This window comes from Oncorhynchus mykiss, chromosome 7 (genome assembly GCF_013265735.2).
Source record: "Oncorhynchus mykiss isolate Arlee chromosome 7, USDA_OmykA_1.1, whole genome shotgun sequence".
Classification (NCBI taxonomy): Eukaryota; Metazoa; Chordata; class Actinopteri; order Salmoniformes; family Salmonidae; genus Oncorhynchus; species Oncorhynchus mykiss.
Genome location: NC_048571.1, coordinates 52,728,652 through 52,755,944, shown reverse-complemented (window position 1 = coordinate 52,755,944; position 27,293 = coordinate 52,728,652). Strand labels below are relative to the sequence as shown.

At 41.1% G+C, this 27,293-nt stretch overlaps 1 protein-coding gene across 6 annotated transcripts in view; it reads right to left on the bottom strand.

Annotated features, from left to right (window-relative positions):
• The window catches only part of LOC110527982 (ankyrin repeat and SAM domain-containing protein 1A), a 46,692-nt gene extending 27,348 nt beyond the window's left edge, over positions 1-19,344 (bottom strand). For 2 of the 6 annotated variants that reach the window (XM_021609650.2, XM_021609653.2), the window contains exons 1-2: positions 17,037-17,959; positions 8,822-8,891 (exon numbers count right to left, since the gene is read on the bottom strand). In XM_021609650.2, coding sequence (XP_021465325.1) covers positions 8,822-8,891; positions 17,037-17,327 — 361 coding nt within the window. In that variant the 5' untranslated portion in view covers positions 17,328-17,959. Of the gene's footprint in view, positions 1-8,821; positions 8,892-17,036; positions 17,962-18,990 lie in introns of those variants that run through there. The other 4 variants (XM_021609648.2, XM_036983489.1, XM_021609651.2 and 1 more) reach the window with 4 other exon arrangements.
• Positions 19,345-27,293: the final 7,949 nt, after the last annotated feature.

Here is a 27,293-nt window from a genome sequence, read left to right as displayed (position 1 = left end):
ATTGGGATACAATACATATTTTTAAGTGAAGGAGAGGAAAAACTAAATTGGTGAGTTTTATGACTAATGATAATAAATGATGTGTCAAGGATAATTTATGGACGTTATGACTGAGGCCTGTTCGGTGTAATGGGCACACATCGTCAGAGGGAGGCAGCTGTGCTGTATGATGTCATGAAAAAGACCACAGCACAGTCAGCCTGCAGTGGGTAGCTAGCTATTTCTGCAAATTAATTCACAAGATAATGTACATTAGGCCCACCTACAATACATGTTACAACATTACGCCTAAAGAGTGTCATTATCAATATGAGTTTGACAAAAAATCCTCAAAGCAAAATGACCCATAATTCACTGAGGTACATAGTCTTATAGAGGGATCTAAGGGAGGCTGTTGTGCAAGGGAGATACCATATATCAAGTTGGGAATGTAATCTAAACAAATTCAGCCATTGCCAGTTGGCTTCCCCCTGAGCACAGCCTGAAGGACAGACTCGATGAAGCAGAGCATCAATTCAGCCACTATTGAGACACAGCACAGGAAAAATGACAGTCAAGTGAGTTTTAAATTAGATTTATTTTAAAGTGGAAATACACTTCACCCCACGAAAAACCAATACAGATGACATAAGTCGTAAGAAGCATTTCAAGGACCTGGAGTGGCCTAGCCAGTCTCCAGAGCTCAACCCCATAGAAAATCTTTGGAGGGAGTTGAAAGTCCGTGTTGCCCAGCAACAGCCCCAAAACATCACTGCTCTAGAGGAGATCTGCATGGAGGAATGGGCCAAAATACCAGCAACAGTGTGTGAAATCCTTGTGAAGACTTACAGAAAATGTTCGACCTCTGTCATTGCCAACAAAGGGTATATAACAAAGTATTGAGATAAACTTTTGTTATTGACCAAATACTTATTTTCCACCATAATTTGCAAATAAATTCATTAAAAATCCTACAATGTGATTTTCTGGATTTTTTTTCTCATTTTGTCTGTCATGGTTGAAGTGTACCTATGATGAAAATTACAGGCCTCTCATCTTTTTAAGTGGGAGAACTTGCACAATTGGTGGCTGACTAAATACTTCTTTGCCCCACTGTATATATATATATATTCTTCATTTCCTTTTTTTCAAGTTCTGGATTTTCACACACTGCGGCCAATCCACCAATCATTGTGATCTTAACTCCAACCCTCCGATGTCCACAGATGAACCCATCTCTCCCAATTTAATGCAATGTTGCTATTTCCTTTTGCAATACATCCCTCCATTTTACTGTGATGTCTTACGATGGTCCTGAACCTCCCTATTTGTATTTTTTTTTACAGATGTTGCCCTGAAAATAAATACTTTAACCAAGAGTATAATGATATTTCCCATTGACTGATCGTGTTTTTCAGATCCCATAAGGAATACAGTTTGCAGGTCCATCTGGACCCTGATATTATGGCATAACAACCAGTCCTGGACCTGACTCCAAAAGCAAGCTACCGATGGACAGTATCAGAAAATATGCTCTGCTTCCGCATGGCAGAGTCTGCACAAGGCTGACTGTTCAATGCCCCATATTTTGAGCATTCTTTTTGGAGTAAGTATTTTATATAATAGCTCAAATTGAAACGAACAGATTTATGAATCAATTGTTGTTTTATATATCAGTTCATAGACCCGATGTCAACTTGAATTTTATACGACATTGGTGTAAAACATTTTGACTTTAAGTAAAACTGATACATTTTCAATTTATATTAATAATTTTAAGCATTTTATGACTTTTAATGGGTGGCAGAAAGACTAATTCTTTAATTTCTTCTTTAAGTAATTGTCTCTTCCAATTTGTGGAATAGCCGCGATGAGTTGGTTAGAATTTTGTCTTATACCTTCATACACTGTTGTTAGTTAATTGTGTGACATCATTTTACCGGCCTTGTTTACAATGTTCTTCATAAATATTATAGCCTTCTTGTACATTTTTTCCCAATATATACAATACCGTTCAAAAGTTTCAGGGTCACTTAGAAATGTCCTTGTTTTTGAAAAAAATCTGAATTTTTGTTGATTAAAATAACATCAAATTGATCAGAAATACAGTGTAGAAATTGTCAATGTTGTAAATTACTATTGTACCTAGAAACGGCAGATATTTTATGGAATATCTACATAGGCGTACAGAGGCCCATTATCAGCAACCATCACTCCTGTGTTCCAATGGCACGTTGTGTTAGCTACTCCAAGTTTATAATTTTAAAAGGCTAATTGATCATTAGTAAACCCTTTTGCAGTTATGTTAGCACAGCTGAAAACTGCTGTTATGATTAAAGAAGCAATAAAACTGGCTCAAAACGGCCAGAAATAAAGACCTTTCTTCTGAAAGAATGGTGTTTGCAGTTACTATTTAATGAAGCTATTAGCTGTTATCTGTTTCTCAAACTAGACAATCTAATGTACTTGTCCTCTTGCTCAGTTGTGCACCTGGGCATCCCACTCCTCTTTCTATTCTGGTTCAGTTTGTGCTGTTCCGTGAAGGGACTAGTACACAGCGTAGTAAGAGATCTTCAGTTTCTTGGCAATTTTTCGCAGCCTTCATTTCTCAGAACAATAATAGACTGACTAGACTGATGAGTTTCCGTAGAAAGTTCTTTGTTTCTGGCCATTTTGAGCCTGTAATCGAACCCACATATGCTTATGCTCCAGATACTCAACTAGTCTAAAGAAGGCCAGTTTTATTACTTCTTGAATCAGCACAACAGTTTTCATCTGTGCTAACATAATTGCAAAAGGGTTTACTAATGATCAATTAGCCTTTTAAAATAATAAACTTGGATTAGCTAACACAACGTGCCATTGGAACACAGGAGTGATGGTTGCTGATAATGGGCCTCTGTACGCCTATGTAGATAGTCCATAAAACATCTGCAGTTTCCAGCTACAATAGTCATTTACAACATTAACAATGTCTACACTGTATTTCTGATCAATTTGATGTTATTTTAATTGACAAAAAATGTGCTTTTCTTTAAAAAAACAAGGACATTTCTAAGTGACCCCAAACTTTTGAACAGTAGTGTATATATTTTTCTATCAGTACATTGGTGTTTAGCCATATTATTAGCTGTAATATTAGATATACCTTTTCTGGAGGATGAAATTGAAATTGTACCCAACTCTGTATGACATATTTTTAAAAGGACGATACTTTAAACAGGGATCCATTGTCAATCCACCTAAAATGTAAAGTTTTCATCTGCAAAAAGGCAAAGAGCCCAATCTTAAACAATGGATGGGCCTCTCTCCAGTTTGGATTTAGATATAATTTTGGTACAATGGAGGCTTTATGAGAGAGATTTAAAGCCTTCAAAACTCATTTTCATTATGTAAATATGCTCGTTTAACTTCATCTGGTTTGCCATTCCAAATAAGTGAAAGATTTTTGTTCTCGCATGGTTTGAAAAGGACTCTCCCGGAGTCATTAGAGCCATGAAGAAATATGTAAACTGTGATATCACTAGAAAATGAATCAGGGTAATCTTCATGTAAATGGATAGGTGTTTCCCTCACCACATTTTCAAGATTCTATCTATTTTGTAAAGTTTTCTATCAAAATGTATTGTTGCAACTTCGCTCAACTTTTCCAGGATATGTACACCAAGCATATCGACTTTACCATCCACCCATTTAATCGGGAGACCACATGGCAATTTAAATTTTGTGTCTTTTAGAGACCAAATCCTTAATATAGTACACTTATCATAGTTGGGCTTTAGTCCAGAGAAACTGGAGAAATGATCCAGTTCCTTAATGAGGCCCTTCAAGGTTGAAGATTGAGGACTCAAGAGAAAACTTGAATCATCGGAGTACATTGATACTTTTGTCTGTAATCCAAACATGTTTAGCCCTTTAATGTTATCATTAGCTAACAGTTCAATGGCCATAATAAATAGGTATGGCGACAGAGGGCATCCTTGTTTAAACTTCTTGACAATTCAAAGTTATCAAAGAAGTAACCATTATTTATTATTTTACATATAAGGTTGTTGTACATTACTTTAACACATTTTATTAAAGATTCTCCAAAGTAAAAAAATACAGGCACTTGTAAACAGATTCTAGACATACTGTATCAAAGGCTTCCTCAAAATCTGCCATAAAGATTATACTGTACCTGGTTTCCCTGCACTCTCATTGTCTTCCATTATTTCTAGTAGTTGTCTAATGTTGTCTCCAATTTATCTTCTTTTTAAGAATCCCGTCTGATCGTGATGAATTGTTGTACATAACTGGTAGGACCTTTTTTATTCTATGAGCAATAAGTTTTGCCAATAGTTTTGTATTGCAACATTGAAGGGGCCTCCAATTTTTTTATGAGATGGGGTCTTTGTATTGCCCCCCTGGCTCCTGCTTCAGTAGGAGAAAAAATCTGTCCCTCTGTTTGTGTGTCCGACAGTCTGCCATTTATATATGAGTAATTAAAACATGATAGTCATGGATATGTCAGTAGTTCATAAGAAGTTGTACATATCTCTATTGGACTGCAATCAAGACCAGGGGTTTTCCCCGTCTGATAGAAATCAATTGCCAACCATAGCACGTCATTTGCAATTAATACTTCACAACCATACTTTTTTTCTGTTGCAGATAGTTTAATCTATTTTTTGGGCGAGAAGGATATCACAAAACTCATCATCAAGTGAGGTTGAAGGAACTTGACAAAATAACAATTGTTTAAAAAATTGTACTTCCTCATTAAAACAAATCTCTGTTGGTGAGATAAAGATTTCTACATCGTTTGCGGAAAAAAATTATAGGATCTTTTTGGTTGTGTTTCTATATTGAAGGTTTAGAAAAAAACTTTTTTTGCAGTTCTCCATCCAATTTGCTCAGTATTTTTTATAAAGATGAAACCTTTCTTTCCTGAATAAGTTCCTCAAACTCGTTTTGTTTCAAATCTAGATTATTTAATGCTTATGTATTACATTTATCTACACCATCGACGTGTAATGTTAGATTTTCAATTTCTGTTGTAAGTCTTTTCTCCATTGACCGATAACATTTTTGTTTTTGGGATGAACGTTGAATTGAATGGCCTCTGAAGGCACACTTAAAGGCATCCCATATGATAAGTGGGTCCCCTGAACCTGTATTGTTCAACAAAAAGTATGTTATGAATTCCTTTGTTTTTGTTAAGAAAGTAGTGTCAGTCAATAATCCCTGGTTAAATTTCCAATATCCCTGTCCTCGTGGAAAGTTTGTCATTGTTACAGTTGAAGTTAGAAATTTACATACACCTTAACCAAATACATTTATACTCAGTTTTTCACAATTCCTGACATTTAATCAGAGTAAAAATTCCCTGTCTTAGGTCAGTTAGGATCACCACTTTAATTTTAAGAATGTGAAATGTCAGAATAATAGTAGAGAGAATGATTTATTTCAGCTTTTATTTATTTCATCACATTCCCAGTGGGTCAGAAGTTTACATACACTCAATTTGTATTTGGTAGCATTGCCTTTAAATTGTTTAACTTGGGTCAAACGTTTTGGGTAGCCTTCAACAAGCTTCCCACAATAAGTTGGGTGAATCTTGGCCAATTCCTCCTGACAGAGCTGGTGTAATTGAGTCAGGATTGTAGGCCTCCTTGCTTGCATAAGCTTTTTCAGTTCTGCCCACAAATTTTCTATAGGATTGAGGTCAGGGCTTTGTGATGGCCACTCCAATACCTTGACGTTGTTGTCCTTAAGCCATTTTGCCAGAACTTTGGAAGTATGCTTGGGGTCATTGTCCAAATGGAAGACCCATTTTCGACCAAGCTGATGTCTTGAGATGTTGCTTCAATATATGCAGATAATTTCCTGCCTCATGAAGCCATCAATTTTGTGACCAGTCCCTCCTGTAGCAAAGCACCCCCACAACATGATGCTGCTACCCCTGTTCTTCACGGTTGGGATGGTGTTCTTTGGCTTGCAAGCCTCCCCTTTTTCCACCAAACATAACCATGGTCATTATCGCCAAACAGTTATATTTTTGTTTCATCAGACCAGAGGACATTTCTCCAAAAAGTACGATCTTTGTCCCCAAGTGCAGTTGCAAACCATAGTCTGGCTTTTTTGTGGCTGTTTTGGAGCAGTGGCTTCTTCCTTGCTGATCGGCCTTTCAGGTTATGTCGACATAGGACTGATTTTACTGTGGATATAGATACTTTTGTACCCGTTTCCTCCAGCATCTTCATATGGTCCTTTGCTGTTGTTCTGGGATTGATTTGCACTTTTCGCACCAAAATACGTTCATCTCTAGGAGACAGAATGTGTCTCCTTCCTGAGCGGTATGATGGCTGTGTGTTCCCATGGTGTTTATACTTGCGTACTATTGTTTGCACAGTTGAATGTGGTACCTTCAAACATTTGGAAATTGTTGCCAAGGATGAACCAGACTTGTGGAGGTCTACAATGTTTTTTCTGAGGTCTTGACTGATTTATTTTGATTTTTCCATGATGTCATGCAAAGAGGCACTGAGTTTGAAGGTAGGCCTTGAAATACATCCACAGGTACACCTCCAATTGACTCAAATGATGTCAATTAGTCTAGAAGCTTCTAAAGCCATGCCATAATTTTCAGGGAATTGCCCAAGCTGTTTAAAGGCACAGTCAACTTAGTGTATGTAAACTTTTGACCCACTGGAATTGTGATACAGTGAATTATAAGTGAAATAATCTGTCTGTAAACAATTGTTGGAAAAATGACTTGTGTCATGCCCAAAGTAGATGTCCTAACCGACTTGCCAAAACTATTGTTTGTTAACATGAATTTGTGGAGGGTTTGAAAAACAAGTTTTAATGACTCCAACCTAAGTGTATGTAAACTTCCGACTTCAACTGTATATGGAGGGATATGTTGATGATCTGATCACATTCAATTCTTAAATCAATACCTTTTTCACTTTTGGCACCATAGAAAAGGATACCAGAAAATTATCAATCCGACTAGCTTGATTAAGTCTCCTCCAAGTATATCTTATGAGATCCGATTTTTTAAGCCTCCAAATAGCTGTCAATCCCAACGTATCCATAATTATCATAATCTCTTTGAGCGCTAGAGGGTGATAGTTGGTAGTATGATAGTCTTTATGGTCTATTTACGTACTTTAAAATGTGTTGTAGTCCCCTACAATAGTTATTTGTATCTTGGAAACTAATTTGATTATTATAAATATTTTGAATCGTCATTATTCGGTCCATATAGATTTATTAGCCATAACTTTTTATCTTCAAGTAGTACATTGAAAGCAATCCATCTTCCTTTTGGATCTAGTTTAACAGATTGCACCTCAAGATCTAGATTGTTTTTTATAAGAATTATATCACCTTTTGAATTCCTTAGCACCGTGACAGAAATAGATTTGACCATCCCACTTTTTTCCCAAGCCACTTCATCAGAATGTACGAAATGATACATTTCCTGTAGACAATAAATAACGTCATCCTTTTCCTTTAACCATGTAAAAACTGCTCTTCTTTCCCTATTATCACCAAACCATTGGAATTATAGCTTGCTATACTCAATTCACCAATTACCATGTTGGACTCTATTTGACAAACTTACCACTATCCTAGTCACCATTTTGAGATACTTATCCATACCTACCAGTGCCACCAGAATCAATACCTGTCTGTTATCCATGTAGCTGTACCATGATAGATGCCCTGCTAAACATACTGTAGCCCCAACTGGCTCTAAGAAGACCTCTAGTTATCCTACAATTTCCCTCCCCCAAAAACCTTCCCCTTCCCAAGTAGAGATGTCGTCCCTGTGACTGACAGACCACCCCCGTACACATAGATCCTAGGGTCCTTAAGAGGTTGGGACACTTGAAAAGAGAACAAAGTGCCACTTACAGAACAAAACCAGGTTAGTAGCCATAAGCATGTCTAACCTTTTCGCCTCGGTTATACTACATGTCATTATTTAATTTTTATACGCATACATTAATTCCTTCCCACAATTGAAAAATAATGATGTAGGCACTTCCTACAAAGGATTGTTATCTTTATCAAGGACAAGCAGTAGAAAATCAACATTTAGGCATGCAGAAATTATTTATTTTATATTACAGCTTGTGATTCCATCCTGTATGGTCCCTAACATCATTACTCTATAGAAACGTCTGTTTGATGCATACAAGCACACGCCCCATCCACACATACACATCTACACCTCTCCCCTTCCACCAATACCCCCACCTACACAGGCCCTCATGCACACACATACACAAACAGTTGTTTCATCCCCAGAGCCTAGCTCAAGAGTAGACTTGCTATGTGAATGCATATACCATTGTAGTTGTTTGAGAGGCGTACCAAAATTGAGCAGGGATGGGAAGATTTGATAAGCCAATGTATATTCCTGGCTGATGGAGATTGGATACCCCCCTTCCCCAAAACACACACTCACGCTGGTTCCTTGTGTAGACCCTTTTTCCCCGGCACCCCCTGTGCAGTCAGACCATTATGATGCTGTGCTGCCAAGGCCACAGTATTCTGCCCCCTCCCTGATTGTCAGAATGTGACCATCCCCCAAAGGGTCACAGCCAGTGTTGCCAGCAATGCCACTACCTTGGTGGGGTACTCCACCACAATTCCCACCGGCTATCATTTATGTCTTAGATAATAGGGTTGTTGGCTGTTAGTCGAAGACACATCGAAGACACATTCTACCTGTAATGAAGGTTAACCCTTTACCAGAACACTCTATCGCAAGGCTGACATACAGCTTACTGCAGCATTTACCTACATGAAGGTATTCAAGACAATACAAATAAATAACATTTACCTGGGGATATGCACTGCTTGTCATTGGACGATTCGATGCCTGCTCCAATCAGGTTCATTATCTTGTCAATCTGAGGAGGAGAAGCAGAACAAACCAGATATGGCTACCCTAAGATTCAACAATAGCACTATTAAACATATTCATCATTTCCATAACACAAATAAATGTAATATAGTATATTTTCAAAGTCTGTAACCTTATCCTTTACTGCTAACATTTCTTAAGACAGGCCAAGTCCTTGATTAATAAGCTTCAACATTTGCTCATATATCTTGTGTCTGTATGTTTACAGACAGTGTAATGTTGATTGAACATGGAGGCTGACTGAGGAGGAGGGCTGAAGACGGAGGAGGGTTGTTTAAGAGTAACATGCTGACCACACAGCTTGCGTGTGCGAGCATTGCAAAATAAATGTACACAAACATGTTATTCAATCATTTCTCCCACACTGCTCGCGTGCGTCAACAAGTGTCTACATAGCCAGGCGCTAAAATATAACTTGTTTCTATTTGTGACGCTTGACGCGCTGCAAGTCCCGCCTCACCCATCTCCTCATTGGTTTTTATGAGCATATTCCCACATGGGTGATTGAAAAATGTACTGAGGTCCACACTCCTGTTGATGGTGGTAATGCACCTTAAACTTGGTTGCCAACTGCCATACAAAGTCCAATGAAGAAGAAGAATCCTAAGGGAGAGATTACTAGAAACAAACTCGGTTTACCCTTTTATCTGTGAATTAATTGTTGGAGGAGAGGGCCATGTGCATTTCAGGTGAAATAACAACCCAATGTTTATATCCCAGGACAAATTAGCTAGCAACAGCAAGCTAGCTAGCTAAATTGCCATAAATGTTTAATGCTTTTCAACCTGCCACCAAGTTTATATACAGTGCCTTGCAAAAGTATTCGGCCCCCTTGAACTTTGCGACCTTTTGCCACATTTCAGGCTTCAAACATAAAGATATAAAACTGTATTTTTTTGTGAAGAATCAACAACAAGTGGGACACAATCATGAAGTGGAACAACATTTATTGGATATTTCAAACTTTTTTAACAAATCAAAAACTGAAAAATTGGGCGTGCAAAATTATTCAGCCCCTTTACTTTCAGTGCAGCAAACTCTCTCCGGAAGTTCAGTGAGGATCTCTGAATGATCCAATGTTGACCTAAATGACTAATGATGATAAATACAATCCACCTGTGTGTAATCAAGTCTCCGTATAAATGCACCTGCACTGTGATAGTCTCAGAGGTCCGTTAAAAGCGCAGAGAGCATCATGAAGAACAAGGAACACACCAGGCAGGTCCGAGATACTGTTGTGAAGAAGTTTAAAGCCGGATTTGGATACAAAAAGATTTCCCAAGCTTTAAACATCCCAAGGAGCACTGTGCAAGCGATAATATTGAAATGGAAGGAGTATCAGACCACTGCAAATCTACCAAGACCTGGCCGTCCCTCTAAACTTTCAGATCATACAAGGAGAAGACTGATCAGAGATGCAGCAAAGAGGCCCATGATCACTCTGGATGAACTGCAGAGATCTACAGCTGAGGTGGGAGACTCTGTCCATAGGACAACAATCAGTCGTGTATTGCACAAATCTGGCCTTTATGGAAGAGTGGCAAGAAGAAAGCCATTTCTTAAAGATATCCATAAAAAGTGTCGTTTAAAGTTTGCCACAAGCCACCTGGGAGACACACCAAACATGTGGAAGAAGGTGCTCTGGTCAGATGAAACCAAAATTGAACTTTTTGGCAACAATGCAAAACGTTATGTTTGGCGTAAAAGCAACACAGCTGAACACACCATCCCCACTGTCAAACATGGTGGTGGCAGCATCATGGTTTGGGCCTGCTTTTCTTCAGCAGGGACAGGGAAGATGGTTAAAATTGATGGGAAGATGGATGAAGCCAAATACAGGACCATTCTGGAAGAAAACCTGATGGAGTCTGCAAAAGACCTGAGACTGGGACGGAGATTTGTCTTCCAACAAGACAATGATCCAAAACATAAAGCAAAATCTACAATGGAATGGTTCAAAAATAAACATTTCCAGGTGTTAGAATGGCCAAGTCAAAGTCCAGACCTGAATCCAATCGAGAATCTGTGGAAAGAACTGAAAACTGCTGTTCACAAATGCTCTCCATCCAACCTCACTGAGCTCGAGCTGTTTTGCAAGGAGGAATGGGAAAAAATGTCAGTCTCTCGATGTGCAAAACTGATAGAGACATACCCCAAGCGACTTACAGCTGTAATCGCAGCAAAAGGTAGCGCTACAAAGTATTAACTTAAGGGGGCTGAATAATTTTGCACGCCCAATTTTTCAGTTTTTGATTTGTTAAAAAAGTTTGAAATATCCAATAAATGTCGTTCCACTTCATGATTGTGTCCCACTTGTTGTTGATTCTTCACAAAAAAATACAGTTTTATATCTTTATGTTTGAAGCCTGAAATGTGGCAAAAGGTCACAAAGTTCAAGGGGGCCGAATACTTTCGCAAGGCACTGTAGTTGGTTCAGAGTTAATTTTGATATTCCAACCTGCGTGCCCTGATCGTGTCTGGTGTGGGTGGACAAAATCATCATGCAGACGCATGTGCGCAAGTGGCCTGGTCAGCATTTACACAAAAATGTTGGTAGCATTTTAATGGTCATTCACACTCCCTCCACCACTCAGCAAAAACACAGCGGGGTAATAGGGTCACTCACAATTTAAAGCGTTTGAACCTTGTGTGCACGAAGCACATGGGAAAGTGGCAGGGCAAATAGATCTCTGCAAAATTACCTTTATGAGATTAAATAAGGCTCTCTGTCCCTTCTCTGAACAGAAAGGGAAAACATGCAGTATACAGAGAGAAACAACAAGTCTGCCTGGGGGTTAACACAGAACAATACAGCAGATTATGGACCTAAAACCTCTTCTCTCTTGGAAAAGAAAGGATCATAATGTATCTTAAAAGCAAAGTCAAGAAGAATATTGCAGTAATATTGCACAGTTTAGCCTTGTATTTTTGTGTGAGAACTAGTGTGACATTCTCCAGCACCCTTTCCTCTAGACAGACTGGGATTATGGGAAGAGAGATTCTCAGAGCCATGGAGGGAGCTAACTGTTCACTAACTGTTCAAGTGGTAGCTAATGCCATAATACAGTGCTATCCTGTGATTAAATCTGTATTGTATACAACTATAAGAGGATGAAAATCTGAATTTGCTTTCACTAATTACACTGGAGACAAATAAAGGGCTATTTAATGCAATATTTAGTATTTGAGAAGTCCTATGCACTTTGCTAGTGGCATAAACACTCAGGAAAAGCCTTGATTCATTTAGAAGTCAGACACGTGGGAAGCATGGCAGCTCCCTACAGCGATACAAACCTTACATATTCCACTTTGAATTAACCCAGTTACATTCTATATCACACACATACCAGCACCACATTGCCCATAGTGCATCTTATCTCGGCCCAAAAGCAGCTTTTTGAGGAATTCCATCTCACTACAATTAAAGAGGTATATTATTTCAGCCCGAGAGTAATAGAATTAAGGCTACATAACTGTCCCACATCATCACTCTTTCCAGATGTGCAGGACATCAGTAGAGAACAAATCGGTGGAAAATGTGTACAAAAAACTAGTCAGTGTAGCTATCATAACGCATAACATAATAGATGATTTTTCAAACTGAATTGTGAATTGTCTTACAGTAGAATGCACATATGCACTATTTTCCAGTAAGCTCTTGAGTGGCAAGCCTTTGATTAGTGTGACAATGAGTGGGAATAATCAAGTATGGTGACTAGAGGTCGACCAATTAATCGGAATGGCCGATTAAATAGGGCTGATTTCAAGTTTTCATAACAATCGGAAATGGGTATATTTGGGCGCCGATTTTGCAGATTCTTATTTTTTATTTTTTTAGACCTTTATTTAACTAGGCAAGTCAGTTAAGAACACATTCTTATTTTCAATGACGGCCTAGGAACGGTGGGTTAACTGCCTTGTTCAGGGGCAGAACGACATATTTTCACATTGTCAGCTCGGAGGAGCCAATCTTGCAACCTTATAGTTAACTAGTCCAACGTTCTAACCACCTGCCTCTCATTGTACGCCTGTTACTCGAATGCAGTAGAAGCCAAGGTAAGTTGCTAGCTAGCATTAAACTTATCTTATAAAAAACAATCAATCAATCAATCATAATCACTAGTTGGCCTCCCGGGTGGCGCAGTGGTTAAGGGCGCCGTACTGCAGCGCCAGCTTTGCCACCAGAGACTCTGGGTTTGCGGTAGGGAAATCCTTGTCTCATCGCGCACCAGCGACTCCTGTGGCGGGCTGGGCGCAGTGCGCGCTAACCAAGGTTGCCAGGTGCACGGTGTTTCCTCCGACACATTGGTGCGGCTGGGGGGCAGCCTGGCTCATTGTGAACTAATTTGCCAGAATTTTACGTAATTATGACATACATTGAAGGTTGTGCAATGTAACAAGAATATTTAGACTTATGGATGCCACCCGTTAGATAAAATACAGAACGGTTCCGTATTTCACTGAAAGAATAAACGTTTTGTTTTTGAAATGATAGTTTCCGGATTCGACCATATTAATGACCAAAGGCTCGTATTTCTGTGTTATGTTATAATTAAGTCTATGATTTGATAGAGCAGTCTGACTGAGCGATGTTAGGCAGCAGCAGGCTCGTAAGCATTCATTCAAACAGCACTTTCGTGCGTTTTTCCAGCAGCTCTTCGCAAGCACAGCTCTGTTTATGACTTCAAGCCTATCAGCCTAATGGCTGGTGTAACCGATGTGAAATGGCTAGCTAGTTAGCGGGGTGCGCGCTAATAGCGTTTCAACGTCACTCGCTCTGAGACTTGGAGTAGTTATTCCCCTTGCTCTGCAAGGGCCGCGGCTTTTGTGGAGAGATGGGTAACGCTGCTTCGAGTGTGGCTGTTTTCGATGTGTTCCTGGTTTGAGCCCAGGTTGGGGCGGGGAGAGGGACGGAAGCTATACTGTTACACTGGCAATACTATAGTGCCTATAAGAACATCCAATAGTCAAAGGTATATGAAATACAAATGGTATAGAGAGAAATAGTCCTATAAATACTATATTAACTACAACCTAAAACATCTTACCTTGGAATATTGAAGTCTCATGTTAAAAGGAACCACCAACTTTCATATGTTCTCATGTTCTGAGCAAGGAACTCAAACGTTAGCTTTTTTACATGGCACATATTGCACTTTTACTTCTCCAACACTTTGTTTTTGCATTATTTCAACCAAATTGAACATGTTTCATTATTTATTTGAGGCTAAATAGATTTTTATTGATGTATTATATTAAGTTAAAATAAGTGTTCATTCAGTATTGTTGTAATTGTCATTATTACAAATAAAAAACAAATAATCGGCCGATTAATCGCTATCGGCTTTTTTTGATCCTCCAATAATCGGTGTCGGTATCGGCGTTGAAAAATCATAATCGGTCGACCTCTAATGGTGACCACAAAGAAGTATATTACATTATAAATATTATAGCACAGTTATGAAGTCAAGGGCCTGTTGATGGACTCTGTTAAATCAATTGTGCTCTTCTTAAAAGTGATCAGACTGTATTCAGGTGGGATCTATATGCTAATCCTCTTAGTGGGCACTTCAATCTCTGCTGCTGTCACACTGTTCTGTTACCCACGTCAAGGACCCAGGGAGAAGACCTGTTGGGAAGCTTACCCTAACCAGGGCCTTTCATGGGTCTATCGCTCAGGATTAAATCTGTATAGTAATGTATAGTATCCACATTATTTTTTATGGGAATTCAACTAATTTAAGACAGTCAAGCCACAGCTATTAATTTAGCTGTCCCCATATGAACAAAAGTTAATTGGTTAATTATATACCCATCTGTGTAGATCATGACGAATCACTGTCAGCTATAAGCTTTGAGCTGGATAGCCATTAAACTACTTTACCAATTAGCAGTTAGGAGCCTGGACTGTAAATCCCTTTGCCAGATTGAATAGCAGCAGCTCTTTATGGAACTTTTCTCCTGCCTTTCTCAGTATCTAGGCACAATAAGAATGTGTGGTCCATAAGTATTGCCTTTTCACTGCAGGTACACTACAGTTCAAAAGTTTGAGGTCACTTAGAAATGTCCTTGTTTTTGAAAGAAAAGCATTTTTTTGTCCATTAAATCAAATTGATCAAGTTGATGTTATTTTAAATGGACAAAAAATGTGCTTTTCTTTAAAAAATAAGGACATTTCTAAGTGACCCCAAACTTTTTAAAGGTAGTGTGTATTACAAATGAACGGTGAAGTTTAGCCATCAGGAGGTAATATGAGGCAGGGGGTTAAGCCAGATTGGTATGTAACAGGATCACTAATGCAGGACAGGCCACAGTACAGACTAATAGACTGATGGTGGAACCAAGAGGGCACCTCAAAGACGGGAGTTTTTTTATGGATCTCATTGTCATGCCTGTTTCACCTATGGACTATGTTCACAGCTGAACTGCCCATTGGCTCCATGCCTAGATGACGAGAGGAGACGTTTAATCAGATGTTCAATCAAGCATATTTGCTCACATGCCCGACACAGCCTGCTCTCTGTCAGTCTGGCGCAGTGGGATGGGGACATCAGGTGGATGTGTTTCGCTGGGTGAGCCAATGCAGACCCAATCTGTCAGGTGAGTTTGTCAAACTAGATATTATAAATAGATCTCTGCCCCAGCTAGCCACATGAATTATGGAAGGACTTAAACCAGCATATGTGCTGAACATGTTAGTCTTTCCAAGCTGAAATTATTTTCAGCCAGCGCCCCAATAGACTAGAGCAATGTTAACACAATGAGGGAAATGGACGAGAGCATGCCACAACACACTTATATGCACGCACGAGCAAACACACACTACAACCACAATCATCTCTCTGATATAAAAAGCTAATTTGAAGTACTCTCACTAATTAATGAAGATATTCAAAGTATCACCAATGAATGGAGATGTTCAAAGCATTACTAATGAGTGGAGGTATGGAGATATGCAATCTTTAACATGTCTGGTTTGGACACTTGTTCCTTTAAAGAATTTAACAAATGTGCTCAAGATGTAAAGCTGTTGATAATTGATGTCATCAAACCTGTCATTAGCATACCGTGTGATGATCCCTTGCTTGCTAGAGTGCTTTCCCGCATGGAGGACCACTCTTATGCTTAAATGCCCTCAATATAACCCTTACATCAAATCAAATAATTGGGACAAGCATAGGGCAGGCTAATGACAAGAAATCACAAATATACCGGTAAATTACTTCAGACAATTATGAACAGTGTGTGTGTGTGTGTGTGTGTGTGTGTGTGTGTGTGTGTGTGTGTGTGTATGCGTAATAGACCCGGGCTCTGGACTGTCTGAGGGGGACGGGCCGTTGTTAAGCTCCTTATGAGTATGTCTGAGTAAGTATTTGTCCCTGCGTCCTCTCCCCCATCCTGCTCCAAATGAATCCCTAAAATCTACACGAGAAACAAACACACGGGGGCAGCTGCAAAACAGGATGCCCTTGAGAACAGGACACCCCACCCAGCAGGGCCTGAGTAAACAGTATTGTCAGGGAGCAGAGAGTAGAGGGGAGAGCAGAGAGAGGGCCGGGGAACTAGGGAATAACAGGGGGAATGGCCACGGGGGGAGACACTGCTAAGCCAAAAGAGGCAATAACCTCTATCTAGACTAGAGTTTAGCACAATGCATCTTTAGACCAGGATGGAATCTGTAAACATACAGTAAGCGCTGAGGCTGGGGCTCTGTCCTGTATTAGCCTTCCAGAGAGCAGGAGAAACAGTGGGAACAGGGGAGACCAGGCATGGGCTGACCTCTGGGAAGCAGTCTGGCTGTATCTGGAGTGACATTCCAAGCCCAATTAGCCTTTTGTGCCAGGGCTGCTATGGGGTATCGGTGGGAGTGATCAGGCCACTCATGCGTTCAGCACTTGCCTGCAGGCATTCTGCAGTGACTGTATAGGTAAAGTCAGTGCCACTGCTGCCCCTTCCCCTCCTGCCTCTCACTCTTCTTCCTTCCTCTCTTTATCCCTCATTACAATACTCCCCCTCCTTTCCCCCGAGCCCCTATAGGAGTTAAAAAGCTCAATTGGTAGCCGGTCTATGCATTAACTCTCCCAGTGCCAATCCCTGCCTCTTCTCCCACCCAGAGAGCCCAGAGTATTACCTCATCCCACTCTGAGGCGAAGGAGGGCGATCTCTCCATCCGTTTTTTCCCAGAGCTGCAGTTGGTCACAGACTCACAGTGGCCGTTCAGACCCCCATCCTCTTCACTCAGGGAAGACGCAAACAGGTCTGAGTCTGACTTGGAGAGGCTGCGGGTCAGCTTCAGGTCCACCGGAGCCCTCAGCCTGACTGGAGGTACAGACACGGCACCTGGTGACTCCCATGCCTTGGCCTTGGCAGTGTGGACAACCGTGGCATAGATGGGATCAGCGTCCAGGAGGGAGGCTGACATGACTGTTGAGCTGCCTGTGTGGCAGTGTTAGAAACTTAGCCTCCCTGTTCTCAGGCCTCAGGCAGCAGTTTCTCCTCCTTTTCCAGCAGCCACTGGTAAGAGTAGATAGTGCTATAAAACACTGTAGGATCCAGAAGTCTCAGTCTGTGCCGAATTGTTGTTTTCTGGGTGAATTCTGAGAAAAATCCAGACAGAAGGGATGATGTAAGAAACTGTGTGACAGAAAACCGCCTACTACATCCATTCCTGTTTAAAATATATAAAAACTATTCCTGTTTAAAACATGACATCTATTCCTGTTTAGGGAAAGGGAGTATGTAAAAGAGAGGCTTGCTGCTATGTGTGTCCATGGCTCAGATACAATCATCAGGCGCCACCCACTAGTGGTATCCGGCTGCCCTTCCCTCAGTGACTGCTGCCTCAAAGATAATTTTTTTAACGTTTTCCTTCCCCTCCCTGAATGTCTTTCGCTCTCTCTCTTCCTCATTTCTTATTCTTAACCAATATAGTATTATTCAAATTGATTTTTATCAAACATGGCTAGACAGACTATTCCCGACAGGACATACACAGAGTTTACAAAACATTAGGAACACTTTCCTAATATTGAGTTGCACCCCCTTTTGCCCTCAGAACAGCCTCAATTCGTCAGGGCATGGACTCTACAAGGTGTTGAAAGCAATCCACAGGGATGTTGGCCCATGTTGACTCCAATGCTTCCCAAATATGTGTCAAGGTGGCTGGATGTCCTTTGGGTGGTGGACCATTCCTGATACACACAGGAAACTGTTGAGCGAGAAAAACCCATCAGCGTTGCAGTCTTTTTGTCACCCTCTGAATGACACACATACTGTACACAATCCATGACTCAGTTGTGTCAAGGCTTAAAAATCCTTATTTAACCTGTCTCCTCCCCTTCGTCTACACTGATTAAAGTGGTTTAACAAGTGACATCAATAAGGGATCATAACTTTCACTTATATCCACCTGGTCAGTCTATGTCATGGTTCTTAATGTTTGTATTCTCAGTGTATTGGCTGAAAGTAGATACTAGAGTGAAAAAACAGGAGGAAAATCCCAAAACGTCTGTGATAAACACACACACACACACACACACACACACACACATTGGTTTTACTATACAAGTGCTCAAGAAAACATTTATTCCCATTCAAAATCTTATTTTCCCTAACCTCTAACCATAACCCTAACTCCTAACCCTAAACCTATCCCCTAACCCTAATTCGAACCCTAACCCTAAACCTAACCCCTAAGCCTAAAATAGCCTTGTCAGAATCTTCCTTGTTTTACTGTCCTTGTGAGGACTTTTGGAACCCAAAATGATAGTAAAGTTAGACCACACACACACACACACACACACCCATACACATACATACAGACACAGAGAGAAAGAGAGAAAGAAAAAAAGAAAGAAAATGATTCCAATAAGGCACTAGAATAGAATCAGATTCCACATTTTTCAAGAATCAAGCTGCTTTCTACTGTACTAGAAGGATGCTCTCTCTGTGCTTGTTATTCTAAAACTCATCAAAGTTAGTAAGTAATTTGACAATTAGTACTTCATTAAAAAACAGCTGCTTACAGGAACTGTAATAGCTTTCAAAAGACCATGTGAAATCCCCATTCATAAGCTTTCCCATACCTGCAAACTTTGTCTGGACTGTATCCTGAGAGGAGCTGCCGTCCCGTTCTTCGCCTGTACTCTGACTCCCTATCGGAGGACTTAGTCTGTCCTGTCCTGATTCGTGGTGGGGATCTAAGGCCTGGCCTAATTCAGACTGACAGCTGGGGTGCCTGCCTGTTCAGAGGGAGGGTTGTCTGGGACGATTCCTCCACCACAATGTGTGCTGTACCACTGGGTCTTGGATAAGCCCCTGCATGAATTAGTAGAGTATATTTTCTAGTCATGATATTTGCTCCATTAGGCATTGCAATGGTTAAAATGGACAAACAGACTTGACTTGAGAAGAATGCTGTACAGATCCCACACACTCTCAAATGCTGAGCAGTCTATTCATTAAGGGTGGATTCTGACAAAGGGCTCTCTTTTAAGGCGTGCTTAGCATTCAGCAGTGCCCGCTGCTCTGCACTGTGTACGCCTGCCCTGTAGTGCTCTCAACCAGCCAAGTCCCTGGCCTGCCCACCTCTTCCCTTTGGGTAGGGCTGGTATGTAATGTCGTGGCCAAAAGTGTTGAGAATGACACAAATATTAATTTCTACAAAGTTTGCTGCTTCACTGTCTTAGATATTTTTGTCAGATGTTACTATGGAATACTGAAGTATAATTACAAGAATTTCATACATTTCCAAGGCTTTTATTGACAATTACATGAAGTTGAGGCAAAGAGTCAATATTTGCAGTGTTGACCCTTTATTGACAATTACATGAAGTTGATGTGTAACGGCATTCCTCCTCCTCTTCTGAGGAGGAGAAGCGAGAAGGATCGGAGGACCAATGCGCAGCGTGTGTCACGTTCTGACCATAGTTCTTTTGTGTTTTCCTTGTTTTAGTGTTGGTCAGGACGTGAGCTGGGTGGGCATTCTATGTTTTGTGTGTCTAGGTTGTTTTTCTGTGTTCGGCCTAGTATGGTTCTCAATCAGAGGCAGGTGTCGTTGGTTGTCTGTTTCACTGTTTGTTTGTGGGTGATTGTTTCCGTGTCTGTGTTTTACACCACACGGTACTGTTTTTGGTTTTCACATTTTTGTTTTTGTAAATTGAAGTGTTCAGTTTGGATTTATTATTAAATAAGATGAACACTCACCATGCCGCATATTGGTCTTCCGATCCTTCTCGCCTCTCCTCTTCAGACGAAGAGGAGGAAAACATTACAGCGTGTTAAGTGTCCATAACGTTTTATTTATCAACACAAACTGAACACTACAAAACAATAAACGTGAAACGAACGAAACCGAAACATTACCGTGTGGCAACAAACACCCACAACTCAAAAGTGAAACCCAGGCTACCTAAGTATGATTCTCAATCAGAGACAACTAACGACACCTGCCTCTGATTGAGAACTATACTAGGCCGAAACAGAAACCAAACGTAGAAAAACAAACATAAACTGCCCACCCCAACTCACGCCGTGACCATACTAAATAAAGACAAAACAAAGGAAATAAAGGTCAGAACGTGACATGATACAAAGAGTCAATATTTGCAGTGTTGACCCTTCTTTTTCAAGACCTCTGCAATCTGCCCTGGCATGCTGTCAATTAACTTCTGGGCCACATCCTGACAGATGGCAGCCCATTCTTGCATAATCAATGCTTGGAGTATGTCAGAATTTGTGAGTTTTGTTTGTCCACCTGCCTCTTGAGGATTGACCACAAGTTCTCAATAGGATTAAGGTCTGGGGAGTTTCCTGTCCATGGACCCAAAATATCAATGTTTTGTTCCCCGAGACACTTAGTTATCACTTTTTCCTTATGGCAAGGTGCTCCATCATGCTGGAACAAAGGCATTGTTCGTCAGCAAACTGTTCCTGGATGGTTGGGAGAAGTTGCTCTCGGAGGATGTGTTTGTACCATTCTTTATTCATGGCTGTGTTCTTAGGAAAAATTGTGAGTGTGCCCACTCCCTTGGCTGAGAAGCAACTCCACACGTGGTCTCAGGATGCTTTACTGTTGACATGACACAGGACTGAGGGTAGCGCTCACTGTCTTCTCCGGACAAGCTTTTTTTCTGGATGCCCCAAACAATCGGAAAGGGGATTCATCAGAGAAAATGACTTTACCCCAGTCCTCAGCAGTCCAATCCCTGTACCTTTTGCAGAATATCAGTCTGTCCCTGATGTTTTTCCTGGAGAGAAGTGGCTTCTTTGCTGCCCTTCTTGACACCAGGCCATCCTCCAAATGCCTTCACCTCACGGTGCGTGCAGATGCACTCACACCTGCCTGCTGCCATTCCTGAGCAAGCTCTGTACGTACTGGTGGTGCCCCGATTCCGCAGCTGAATCAACTTTAGGAGACGATCCTGGCGATTGCTGGACTTTCTTGGGTGCCCTGAAGCCTTCTTCACAACAATTTAACCGCTCTCCTTGAAGTTCTTGGTGATCCGATAAATGGTTTATTTAGTTGCAATCTTACTGGCAGCAATATCCTTAACTGTGAAGCCTTTTTTGTGCAAAGCAATGATGATGGCATGTGTTTCCTTGCAGGTTGCAGGTTGACAGACAGAGGAAGAACAATGTTTCCAAGCACCACCCTCCTTTTGAAGCTTCCAGTCTGTCATTCGAACTCAGTCAGCATGACAGAGTAATCTCCAGCCTTGTCCTCGTCAATGCTCACACCTGTGTTAACAAGAAAATCACTGACATGATGTCAGCTGGTCCTTTTGTGGCAGGGCTGAAATGCAGTGGAAATGTTTTATGGGGATTGAGTTCATTTGCATGGCAAAGAGGTACTTTGCAATTAATTGCAATTCACCTGATCACTCTTCATAACATTCTGGAGTAAATGCAAATTGCCATCATACAAACTGAGGCAGCAGACTCTGTGAAAATTCATATTTGGTTCATTCTCAAAACTTTTGGCCAAGACTGTAGAGTTGAAGTTGGAAGTTTACATGCACCAGTTTTTCACAATTCCTGACATTTAATCCTAGTAAAAAGTCCCTGTCATAAGTCAGTTAGCATCACCACTTTATTTTAAGAATGTGAAATGTCAGAATAATAGTAGAGAGAATGATTTATTTCAGCTTTTATTTATTTATTCACATTCCCAGTGGGTCAGAGGTTTACATACACTCAATTCGTATTTGGTAGCATTGCCTTTAAATTGTTTAACTTGGGTCAAATGTTTCGAGTAGCATTCCACAACCTTTCCACAATAAGTTGGGTGAATTTTAGCCCATTCATCCTGATAGAGCTGGTGTAACTGAGTCAGGTTTGTAGGCCTCCTTGCTCGCACACGCTTTTTCAGTTCTTCCCACAAGTGTTCTATAAGATTGAGGTCAGGGCTTTGTGATGGCCACTCCAATACCTTGACTTTGTTGATCTTAAGCCATTTTGCCACAACATTGGAAGTATGCTTGGGATCATTGTCCATTTGGAAGACCCATTTGAGACAGAATGCATCTCCTTCCTGAGCGGTATAATGGCTGCGTGGTCCCATGGTGTTTATAGTTGTGTACTTTTGTTTGTACAGATGAAAGTGGTACCTTCAGGCGTTTGGAAATTGCTCCCAAGGATGAAAAAGACTTGTGGAGGTCTCCAATGTTTTTCTGAGGTCTTGGCTGATTTATTTAGATTTTTCCCATGATGTCAAGCAAAGAGGCACTGAGTTTGAAGGTAGGCCTTGAAATGCATCCACAGGTACACCTCAAATTGACTCAAATGATGTCAATTAGCCTATAAGCTTCAAAAGCCATGACATCATTTTCTGGAATTTTCCAAGCCGTTTAAAGCCAACAGTCAACTTAGTGTATGTAAACTTCTGACCCGCTGGAATTGTGATACAGTGAATTATAAGTGAAATAATCTGTCTGTAAACAATTGTTGGAAAAATTACTTGTGTCATGCACAAAGTAGATGTCCTAACCGACTTGCCAAAACTATGGTTTGTTAACAAGATATTTGTGGAGTGGTTGAAAAACGAGTTTTAATGACTCCAACCTAAATGTATGTAAACTTCCGACTTCAACTGTACATGACACAAGGGATAACATTCTAGCCAGAGAGAGAGAGAGAGAGCACAATGCTCAGCACTGAACACAACCACCCTCTACAGTATACCATAACACACACTGGGGTCTGACAACTTCCGAATAATGACGGAAAGGTTCTGAATGTATAATAAATGTTTACAGAGATGTAATGATGCCTTACCGGTATATTAGAGGAACTACAACAAGAAGAAATACATCTGCTCCATCATCTGGCTGCAGAGCCCCAGGGCAGAGATGATGACTCATGAACACGGTCCTCCAACCAAGCAAAGCACTGTCAGCAAACACAGCAGCACCTTGTAGTAAACAGTTTGTTGTGTATGCTCTGACTCACAACTGCATTTTAGATTTTGGGGTTCCTAGGCATTTGGTCTCAAAGGTACTTTGCACCTATGTATCCCCAGGCCCTCAATTTACATTTTCATAACACGCAGAAATTCCATTACTTCCCTCGTGCTTGAAATCATTACTTCTCTCTGCAAACCTCGTGCTTTACATCATCTGGACAGGCCCCAGATGACCTGCATTCATTCTAAGAAGTGAAAGGGCGCCATTGTGTTATAAAGATATTCAAACAGAGATGTTGTTGCCTTCTGTGAATCAAGCTGTTTGGCTTGAATACAAATCTTAGAACCAAGCTAATTCATACTAGTTAAAAAAGGGGGGAAACAGGTAAAACACTGCCTGGTGCCTACCTCTCAGAGACGCCTTGTATAAAATGAAACCACACATTTCATTGCAATTTTTTAGAGGGTTATTATGCCTGTATGCTAAGGATGAGAAGTCCATCTTTTAGAATAATTAGAGAATTTCATGAACTCACATCAAGCCTCACTAGGGATTTGGAGAATTTGCCTGGGCCATGACACTGACTTTCAGCCTCTTAGAACTTAGAAGCTCTTACAAAGTCAACCTGTCACATGTACTGTTTCTCAGCACTTTCATTTATAGCCCTGAATGTGGTGCGGTTGAAAAGACATGTTCAAATGTGAAGCAGTAATTCAATTATAATCTGTAAGAGTTCTGTAGGCATATAATTACTGTTTGAACTGAAACACATTTTTCAAATCATGTTAAATGATTCAACATTGTAAGGAAAATAGTAGGCCTATTATCAATCGGGAAACAATATCAAATTACTCTAATCTACAGCATCTCAGACACACACAAAACATAAAAGATAATGGTAACTGACACTAAGACTATGAAGTCGGAGGTCAGCTCAGATACTCAACAAAAGACATCTACCAGCTCAGAGAGCTCATTCAAGATGGACAGGCAGTTCTGAAAGGCTCATAACCGTCACAAATGGAGCTGACCTCCCAGCAGAGGAATGTGAAGGAGAGCACGCATGGCTGACTGAAGACCCAGCACAGGACATCTATCAGTGTCCTTTCATCCCAGCGTAGAGATGAGAGACGACAACCCAACAGACCGAGACTGTATACCATGCCACAAATGTCTTTCCTCTACGAAAAGGGTCTGGTCACCTCTGAAAAACTTGTGAATATGTTCATAAACAAAGAGAAGTAAACTGTGGAACTGTGGAAGAGACATACAGTACTAGAGAAAATGATATCTGATATAAAGGTGGACACACACTGATCTTCACAAGGGTTTGTAAACCTTTGGTTTATTCCTCCATCCAGTCATCAGAACCTGATAGGGATCCTGTTTAAGGGCTTAACTGGACAGGTATTGGAAGCAATCTCTTTCATTCAAATTGTACAGTAAAGCCAGATGGCCCATCAGACTGGCATGCCTGGAAACTACACCAAATACTGTATCAGTCTCAGACAATGAGATTCATAGACACTATATTAGTCACACTAGCTACTTTAATTTTAATCGACTTGGATTCATGCACTGCTGTTATTGCTTCTGGCCAAATACTGATCTTTATTTTATTTAAACTTTATTTAAAATTGATTTAAAGGGCAAGTCAGTTAAGGACCAATTCTTATTTACAATAACGGCCTACCAAAAGGCAAACAGCCTCCTGCGGGGACGGGGGATGGGATTAAACATTTTACATTTTAAAATATATAAATATAGGACCAAACACACATCACGACAAGAGAGACAACACAACAATACATAAAGAGAGACCTAAGACAACAACATAGCAAGGCAGCAACACATGACAATACAGCATGGTAGCAACACAACATGACAACAACATGGTAGCAACACAACATGGTAGCAGCACAAAACATGGTACAAACATTATTGGGCACAGACAACAGCACAAAGGTCAAGCAGGTAGAGACAAAAATGCATCATGCAAAGCAGCCACAACTGTCAGTAAGAGTGTCCATAATTGAGTCTTTGAATGAAGAGATTGAGAGGGGTGCGTCACTTGAGTGGGTTGAGTCACTGATGTGATCTTCCTGTCTGGGTTGCCCCCCCCCCCCCCCCCCCCCTTGGGTTGTGCCGTGGCGGAGATCTTTGTGGGCTATACTCGGCCTTGTCTCAGGATGGTAAGTTGGTGGTTGAAGATATCCCTCTAGTGGTGTGGGGGCTGTGCTTTGGCAAAGTGGGTGGGGTTATATCCTTCCTGTTTGGCCCTGTCCGGGGGTGTCCTCGGATGGGGCCACAGTGTCTCCTGACCCCTCCTGTCTCAGCCTCCAGTATTTATGCTGCAGTAGTTTATGTGTCGGGGGGCTAGGGTCAGTTTGTTATATCTGGAGTACTTCTCCTGTCCTATTCGGTGTCCTGTGTGAATTTAAGTGTGCTCTCTCTAATTCTCTCTTTCTCTCTTTCTTTCTTTCTCTCTCTCGGAGGACCTGGGCCCTAGGACCATGCCTCAGGACTACCTGACATGATGACTCCTTGCTGTCCCCAGTCCACCTGGCCATGCTGCTGCTCCAGTTTCAACTGTTCTGCCTTATTATTATTGGACCATGCTGGTCATTTATGAACATTTGAACATCTTGGCCATGTTCTGTTATAATCTCCACCCGGCACAGCCAGAAGAGGACAGGCCACCCCACATAGCCTGGTTCCTCTCTAGGTTTCTTCCTAGGTTTTGGCCTTTATAGGGAGTTTTTCATAGCCACCGTGATTCTACACCTGCATTTCTTGCTGTTTGGGGTTTTAGGCTGGGTTTCTGTACAGCACTTTAAGATATCAGCTGATATACAAAGGGCTATATAAATACATTTGATTTGATTTTTTGATTTGAACTGTCCAGTTTGTAGAGTTAGCATGCAGCTCTTACAGCAAAATGGAATTCAAAGGGAATGAGAGGGATAAATACACTGGCTAGGGGGAGATCTTCGTGGGCTATACTCGGCCTTGTCTCAGGGTAGTAAGTTGGTGGTTGAAGATATCCTTCTAGTGGTGTGGGGGCTGCGCTTTGGCAAAGTGGGTAGGGTTATATCCTGCCTGGTTGGTCCTGTCCGGGGAAATCATCCCAACACGTCCTGTCTCAGCCACCAGTATTTATGCTGCAGTAGTTTATGTGTCGGGGGGCTAGGGTCAGCCTGTTATATCTGGAGTATTTCTCCTGACTTATACGGTGTCCTGTGTGAATTTAAGTTTGCTTCCTCTCTCTCTAATTCTCTCTTTCTTTCTCTCTTCTCTCGGAGGACCTGAGCCCTAGGACCATGCCTCAGGACTACCTGGCCTGATGACTCCTTGCTGTTCACAGTCCACCTGGTCATGCTGCTGCTCCAGTTTCAACTGTCCTACATTCGGCTATGGAACCTTGGCATGTTCACTGCACGTGCTACCTTGTCCCGGACCTGCTGTTTTCAACTCTCTCTACCGCACCTGTTGTCTCTAACTCTGAATGATTGGCTATGAAAATCCAACTGACATTTACTACTGAGGTGCTGACCTGTTGCACCCTCTAAAACCACTGTGATTATTATTATTTGACCCTGCTGGTCATCTATGAATGTTTGAACATCTTGGCCACTGTTATAATCTCACCCGGCACAGCCAGAAGAGGGCTTGCCACCCCTCAGTGCCTGGTTTCCTCTCTAGGTTTCTTCCTAGGCTCCTGCCATTCTAGGGAGTTTTACCTAGCCACCGCACTTCTACATCTGCATTGCTTGCTGTTTGGGGATTTAGGCTGGGTTTCTGTATAGCACTTTGTGACATCGGCTGATGTAAAATTGGGCTTTATAAATACATTCGATTGATTAGGTATAGTAAACATAAGGAACATCCTAACTTCCTAATATTGAGGGGCATGAACTCTACAAGGTGTCGAAAGTATTCCACAGGGATGCTGGCCCATGTTGACTCCAATGCTTTATACAGTCGTG